The sequence below is a fragment of the Pteropus alecto genome, unplaced genomic scaffold (assembly GCF_000325575.1).
Source record: "Pteropus alecto unplaced genomic scaffold, ASM32557v1 scaffold86, whole genome shotgun sequence".
Taxonomy (NCBI): Eukaryota; Metazoa; Chordata; class Mammalia; order Chiroptera; family Pteropodidae; genus Pteropus; species Pteropus alecto.
The window spans coordinates 2505314-2513596 of record NW_006442109.1 but is presented as its reverse complement, the minus strand read 5'-3'; the positions used below and the strand labels follow the sequence as shown (position 1 = coordinate 2513596).

The 8283-nt window shown below is 36.5% G+C and overlaps 1 protein-coding gene across 1 annotated transcript in view; it reads left to right on the top strand.

Annotated features, from left to right (window-relative positions):
• The first annotated feature begins 7795 nt into the window (after nucleotides 1–7795).
• PELI2 (pellino E3 ubiquitin protein ligase family member 2) overlaps nucleotides 7796–8283 on the top strand; it is a 161019-nt gene continuing 160531 nt past the window's right edge. Inside the window, exons 1-2 of the mRNA XM_025038740.1 lie at nucleotides 7796–7894; nucleotides 8071–8165. Coding sequence (XP_024894508.1) covers nucleotides 7796–7894; nucleotides 8071–8165 — 194 coding nt within the window. The remainder of the gene's footprint in view (nucleotides 7895–8070; nucleotides 8166–8283) is intronic.

Here is an 8283-nt window from a genome sequence, read left to right as displayed (position 1 = left end):
TATGAAGCATGTACAACAGTGCCTGGCACATAATAGACATTCAGTAAGTGTTATTATCTATTGCACATTAAAAATAAGGCTTAGAAAGAGACTTACTGAAGACCGTACAACAATCAGCCAAAAAGTTCCTGTTAGATCCTCTAAAATAAAACTAAACTTTCCATTTTTCATGGCTCTGTGAAGAAAATAAAATGTTAACCATATTTTATTCTCAATTATAGGCAGAGCAAACTAAAGAATGAAAAGTGAAATTTTACACTAAAGGTGATGTCCTTCTTTAATTTGCTTTTGTGTTTTCCTCTCCCTTTTTTTTTTTTTTTTTTTTTTTTTTTCCTTTTTTGGTCACTGAGCTGTTCTGACTTCACTGTCCTTCTTTCTGCAATAATACACATGAGTAGAGTCCTTTGGCTGCCCTTCAGGCTGTGTATGCCCTTCAGATGTTCTAGAACCACACCATTAAAACAATCCCTGAGCTCAGCACAAGATCTGGCACAGAGTAAACACTCACTGTCGATTCACTTATTCTAAGTGATCGAATGTCAATTTCTTGCCATTTTGACCTCATTGTCTCCTATCTCAAAATCTTCAACAAGACTTCTCTTTTTTAACTTTAAATTATTTATCCTATATTTCAAATCTTTCAGTGGTCCCACCTGGGGTGAACTTCCTTACCTTCTTTTAACTAGTTGGCCCCTTTTATTGTTCCTTGCTTACTTCAGTTAATGTATTTCTTCTTATCCGCTTTTATCCCACACATGACACTAAATATAACTCCTTCTATATTTTAACATTTTGTTTACACTCAAATTTTCCTGCTTCCTCTCCATGGGAATCGTAGTAGACAATTTGGGGGTGTTTTCAAGGCCCACATCCTGTCTCCTCCAAAACGTGCTTCCAGAGCAACTATATTCGAACTTCACGACCATGCCCCTTACTCCAAGCTGATGGGACAAAGGGTGGTTTTGGTTTTTGTTTTAAGCCACTAAGTTATGGGGTGTTTTCTTTTGTAGTAACAGGTTGTACAATCATTATCTTCAGAAGTTGCTTAATAAAATCTGTAATCATGAATGAAAAAATACGCTTAGCGATGTAGACATCTTGAATTAATATCCATATGTTTTTATTATAAAAAGATGATGGAATGAAACAAAAACTTCTCTATTGAATATGATGTATACCACCAAACATATGGTAAGTCTGTGATAAATGCCAGGAAGAATATGAATTTTAAAATGCCTAGAGGTGGAGGGAGAGGGCAAGGGATTTGATTTTTAAAGATTTTTTGTGTTAGCTTTTCGCATCTGTTGGTCTGGACATAGAGAAAGACACAGTTAATAAAATGCTTAACATTTAATAAAGTGTTCCTAATTTCATAGAAGAAATAATTTGGTTTGTTCAGTGAAGATTCTTTATTTCCCTTGTGTATTTGTGGCTTGTTTTTGGTCAGCTGCAAGTTCTTTCTGGAATATTGATTTAAGCCAATCACTGCATGAGGACTGAGCACAAGAGGGGACAGATTCCTCATATAATTGACCAGTCGCCAAGCAAAGAGAAAGGTTAATAGGAACTTAAATTTACCAGGCAGGTGAATATTTTGTGAATTAATAGTTTTGATTTTTGTGAGTCTTAAAGTGTGATGAAGCTGCAACCTTGGTTTAAGGTCTTTTCAAAGGAATGAAAAATGTCATTTTGTCTTATTATTTCACTTAGGGGAGTAGTTAAAACTTTTAGCTATCTGATGCCCATTCTTACTCTAAGCGTTGACCATGGGGGTCAGTTCCATCTGTGCTGAGCTGTGTGTATCAGCGTGCCCTTGAATTTCTCATGTGAAGTGGCACGTGATAATGGAGATTAGGTCACTCTGCTGCATGTGTCGATTTTATAACTAAACATACCCAATCATTTCACATATGCAAATGCAATGGCTAAATTCAAAAGATTATGAAAAGGTAAGAATAAAACGTGCATTCAGTATCAGTTAAGTCAAATGGATATTCATAAGCAATTTGGAGATGGATGAAATATGAGATCAAAATTTGAAATCTAGCTTCCTGATATCAGCTCATCTTTTCATACTTCCCTCATAATCATGTTATTGTTTAGCATCTGACAGTTTAGAAAGCACTCTCATTTGGGTTCATTTCTTATTTAGATTCCAAAGTCCTAGTTGCCACAACTGAAACATTTCACAACTAGTAGTAAAGCTACAGATTGTGCAGATTCTGCAGCCAGAGTCTCACACCCTCCCTCACTGTCTCTCATTCTGGGATCAGATTTTACCTCCCGAATGTGAGCCTCTGGGACTGAGTCTCCTGGTCTCTTACTTACAGCTGTCCCACTTGCTCTATCTATCACTGTGCCTTAACATAACAGGTCCTAAATAAATATTAAATTGATATATTATCACAAGGCTGCACAAAACAAGTATAGGGAACTTTCAACATGTTTATTAATTCATTATTATTTAATATTTCCACATTCTTCCTCCTACAATATTATTACTGTAGTTTCATTCAAAATGACAATATTATGTGTGTTTTAATATGTTGTAGTACATAAGTTACTGTCACATGCATTATCTCTTTTAATTTTCTCAAAAATCTTGTTGAGATATACAACTATAAAATTATTATTCCTATTTCACAGATGGGATAATGGAGGCAGGCATAAAGAGATCGAGTGATATAGAACTCAGGTCTCTCTGCGAAACGAGCCCTTTTTTTCACTCATTTAGGATGCCTTTCTTCTATCTGATTAACTCCTTTCCTTGAGTGCCTGTCTCAGTGGTGAATGAGAGTAGGGAGGCCCTCTTCCAGAACTACCTCACTGCTATAAGTTCCCTTCACTGTTTGCAGTAACTCTGGCCTTTGAATAAGAATGTAAAAATGAATTATTTTATTCAAAAACCATTTATCATGTAGCTTCCCAAATGTGTATCTTGATTTCAGCAAAGCATTCTACAATCTCATGATATCTATGTAGGTAACATTGCTACATGAGTTTATTTTTTATTGTTTCAACAACCATACCCAACTTTCCAGTGACTTCCAACATCGACGAAAAGAAAATCAAATGTTCATATAATTACCCTGATGCCCTGTATGATCTGGCACCTACCTACCACTCCAATTTTATCTTATACTTCTTTACTGCTTCTTCAGTAAGCTCCAGCAACGTGGGGCCTTTCTCTTCCTAATATGTGCCAAGCTCTTTGCTACCTTAGGGCGTTTGTACTTGCTGTACCTTCTGGATGAAATATTGTCAATCTCTCAAATCTCACATAGGTGACTCTGTGTTATCATTCAGTCATCTGCTCAAGGGCCTTCTTGAAGAAGCTTTTCCTGATCTTGTTAAGTGAAAAAAGTTAGATATAGGATGGTGTATATAGTGTATAGTGTGCTGCCATTTTTCTGTATTTTGTTAAAGATTATTTACACAAACATACACATATGTAGAAAATAGCACTGGAAAGATACACAAGAAATTGATAACAGTGGTTTCCATTAGGGAGAAAAATGGCAGGATGAAATTCAGATTAAGAGAATTTTTACTCGTTTGTATTATTTGAATTGCTTGTCATCTGTATGTAATATCTATTAAAGTAATTAAAGCCTCTTTAAAAGAATGAGAAAAATAATGAGGAAAAACTCATTGAATTGTTCAAACTTTACAAATTGGAAATAGAATAAGAATAAATATTTAATAGTTCACTTAATTCCTGGTGAAATGGACCCTGCTTAAAAGCAGTTCATCTGACAAAACCCTAAAATTTTATTGATCACAGGCTCAGTGTGACCTGACTATGTGGCTGTTAAAGAAGGTGAATGTATTCACCCAACATCAGCAGAATACACACCTTCCTCAAGTGCACGTAAATCACATGTTAGGTCACAAAATGAGTCTTAGCAAATTTAAGAAGATTGAAATCATATCAAGTATCTTCCCTGATCACAATTGAATGAAACTAGAAACCAGTAGCAAGGAAAATTAGAAAATTGACAAACACCATATGTAGAAATTAAACCCACGCTCTTGAACAGTCAATGGGTCAAAGAAGAAGTCAAAAAGGGAATATTATAAAAGATATAGGATCTCAAATAAATAACCTAACTCTACACCTCAAGGAACTAGAAAAAGAATGAACTAAGTGCAAAGTTAGCAAAAGAAAGGAAATAAAGATTAGAGCAGACATAAACAAAATTCAAAAGGAATAGAAAAAGAAATCAACAAAACTTAGGGTTGGATAAAAGACATGGCATATACATGCAATGAAATGTTATTCATCCATAAAAAGAAAATCTTTTCATGTGCTATAATATGGAAGAAATTTGAGGACAATTTGCTAAAGAAAACAGAAGGACAGATACTGTATGATTCCACTTACATGAGGTATCTAAAGTAATCAAACTAATGGAAGTAGAAGGTACAATGGTGGGTGCCGGGGAATGGGGAAAGGGAGAAACGGGGAGTTGCTGTTTAATGAGTATAAAGTTTCAGTCATACATGATGAAAAGTCCTAAAGATCTGCTGTACAATATTATACTTAGAGTTAACAATACTGTAGTGTACTCTTAAAAATTTATTAAAGGCAGATCTCATGTTATGTGTCTTTTACCACAATAAAAAAAAAAGTGAGTGCATCTTACAATAGCAATCAAAGAAAAGGAAATAAAATTACCACCTGTCAAATTAGTAAAGATTTAAAAATGCTTGTGAGAGTTCCCTGAGGCAGGCTTTCTCATTTACTGCTAGTTACAGTATAAGTTGGCAGGAGCAAACATTTTTAAAAATGCTTTGGAAATATGCATCAAAGGGTCTTAAAAATATTTATGCCCTTTGATGTAATAATGTTGCTTGTAGGAATCTGTTCTCATGCAGTAATAACAAATATAAATATGTTTATTATTTATAAGACCCCAAATTAGAAATCTTTCAAATGTTTCATAAGAAGGGAATGGTTAATAAAAGTTGATACATATGATGAAGCAACAAAAATGTTTATGAAGTTTCAGTGACAAGAGGTAAACTGTAAAGGGTAATTGTATACAGTATTATCACAACTATGTCAAAAATTAACAATAAAGATGAAGGAAATACACAAAAATGTTATATAGGGTTACTTCTGGGCAATGAGACTATAGATATTTAAAATAAGATTCTTTAAAATCCTTTTTGCACTTTTCCCAAAATTCTGACAAAGAGCTCAGATTACTCTTCCAATCAGGAAAAAAAAAAAGTATAATTTAAAAGTGAAATATGATATAGGTTTCATGAAAAAGATGATCAGTTTTCCAAACATATATTTCTGAAAGTATCTTCTTCTTAGTTCTTGCAAGCATAAACATGTACGATAGAATGTAAAATAACCAAAAATTAGACTTAATTCTAGACTTAATTCTACTGCAAGGTATATTGATTGATTTTATTTAAGGCATAACTAAACAAACTTTTTCACAAAATCTTTAATTCTAACTTAAAGGAGGTAGAAATAACAGGAAGAGAAATCAAGAGAAAGCCTCACATTATTTATTTGTGTAGTAAACACATGGCCTCTGGTCATCCAAGAACTAGAATCAACTCCCTCTGTGTTGCTACGGGTGGGTCATCCTTTTCAGGAGAGTGGTTTAGGAGAGACAGAACAGGAATGGCGAGCAGAGTGGGAAGGAGAGGGTCTGCCCTGACAGCCAGATCGGCCAAACCCACTCTGGTTCTCAGTGGGTTGGCAGATGGCACAGCCAGATTGTCCCACCAGCCTGGAGCTACTAACTAAAACAATTACATTCAAGAAGAGATAAATTCATGCTACAATCAGATTCCTAATATAAGCTGGGGATAGTGGGAGTAATGTTCTAATTGGCTTAAGTTGTGAGCAGAAAACTCTAATAAGGGATGGGCAGAGAAAGGTGCAAGCTGGCTTCCATAGGGACACAAACCACCGATTCTCTGAGAAAATCAAGTTTATGTCCCACCACTCTGCTTCCTCCCAGCCCCGCCATTTAATCTCACATGAGATGTGCTCTTTTACCTTCACTCACATGTTTCCTTGAAATCAGAGAAAGTAAATTTGGGGACCTTGAGCACAATCTTGAAAATAGATAGGGTTTTGATGGTCCCATGCTGCGTTTAAAAAAACTAACCCCCAAAACTTGAATGAGTTGACAACAGTTAAAAATTGAGAGATTTGGCATAAAAAATCAGGATTTGGGGCTTTTGAAATATAATTAAATTTAGGAATAGGGAGCTAATATTGTCACATGGCAATGAATCAGCTGGATATGAGTGGCAGATGCCCCGTTAAGATGGCACAGGCTTACCAATTTGCCACTGTCTTCACTCAGCCCATTTGCCCTTTTGGATTCCTGGCCCCCGTATTAATTCCTGAGGATTTCAGTTCTCAGAGCGGAGTATAAAACTGGTCTGTAAGCCCTAAGCTGCCTAGGATAAAAAGCCTCCACTGACACAAAAACTCATTCAAAGCAGCACTTCCTGTAAGCAACTCTGATTACGACAGACCTGATTGAGCACTATAAACATGCTCAAAGACATGCTGAGAGAGTAGAAAGAGAGAGATGCCCCTCTGGAGGTCAGAGGCACCATGGGCAGATAGCTAGAATGGAAGGCCTTCAAAGACTGGGACATCCTATGTGAAACTCTCAGCCTCGTGTTTGGAACTTAGTAGGAGGTTAATAAATATTTGTTTCCATCCTCCTAAGAGCAGATGCAGAGCACAGCAAGTAGGAAATGGAGCCAGAACAGTGTAATGCAATGCACAAAAGCACAGCATGCCAAGAGAGAAGGAGGGAGGAAGTAATTGTAGCCTGGAGAGCAGTAGCAGCAACAGAACAAGCCTAGAGAAGTTAGAATGACAGAGCCAGGTACTATAATAATGGGGAACTGCATTACTTTGGTGTGAGTCTGAGAGATCTTTGCTAGCCCACACATCTATGTAGTAAGAGCACAGAGTAGATAGATGAGGACAACATTAATAGAGCAGAAATTTACAGCACGACATTGGGCATGAGAAAGTATTCAACCCTTTAGTGAAGAATTTTTGGTGAAAACTGTAAAAGGACCTGTACAAAAAATAGAATAGGTAAAATTTGCAGAATAGCTGTATTCAACTGAAGGACAAAATCTCTATCCTTAGCTGAAATAAGTTAACTGTTTAAAATTTTGTTTTGGGTTCACCATTGGTGTAGCTTTAGCTATTTTGGAATAATTTATTTCTAAAGCCTTAATTTTAAAAATCAGATACTAAGCGAAGTAAAATTTTCTGAAGCATCATGTCACTACAGTAATAACCTGTCAGAATGTTAGACAAAGGGTGCTGAATGCGGGATGGAAAGTCACAGATGCAATTATTTTCTTCCTAGCCCTTCTTAGGGTCACAGCCAACCAGTCACTGTTTTACGAACGGTAGCTTTTGCAGTATTTATTTATTTAAATATTTAATAGCCTAGAGAGGCAGTAACTAGCAATAATATGTAGAGTTTCTAGCATGTATTGAGTGCTCAGTAAATGGTAACAATAAATTCTGCATGATGAAAACAGCAGTCAGTAGATCTATTACACTGTAAAATATTTTGAAGCCATAGGAACAACTATCTGGAAAAGTATAAAAAGCAAACATAGTGCATTGACTAAATTATGATAGTAAAGGAACATTTACTTATGTTTACTAAAAGCTTCACTCCGGTAATTTCCTCTTAAATTCCTTAAGGAACTGAGAGAAGATATGGGAAAAGTAGATAGAGTATGGATTAAAAAAAAAACTTTTTTTTTTTTTTTTAAAACCATGTGGACATCTGCTGACGACAAACCGGGTATCTACATCCCGTACAATGGCGGGGTGCTCCGAGTGCCTTCAAAACTCCCTCTGATGCAGCACCAGTTGGCAAAGCCCTCCAAATTTCTAGACGTCTACAAGCTTCGAAGGACTTGATTTTGAAAAAGGAGGCACCCAGGTGCGTGCGTGCGACACTTCCAGATATATCCCGCTACACAGTGACACCGGGAAAACAAATGCTCTTATATCCCGAGAGGAAGTTCTTTATTTACTCAGAAAACTAGGCTACGCTTGGGAACCCTGACTGCTGCGCTTCCGGGAGCCTGAGCAGCTTGCTGCCCGCCGCAGAACTCAGCGGCGAGGCTGAGGACCCCGCGCTGTAAGTTTAGGGAAGGAAGCGAGGGAGGAAAAAAAAAAAAAAAAATAGAGCTGTTCCTTTAAGAACTTCCTTTCCCTTTTACTCTATGTTTACATAACAAGGGGGCCGATCCACCGCG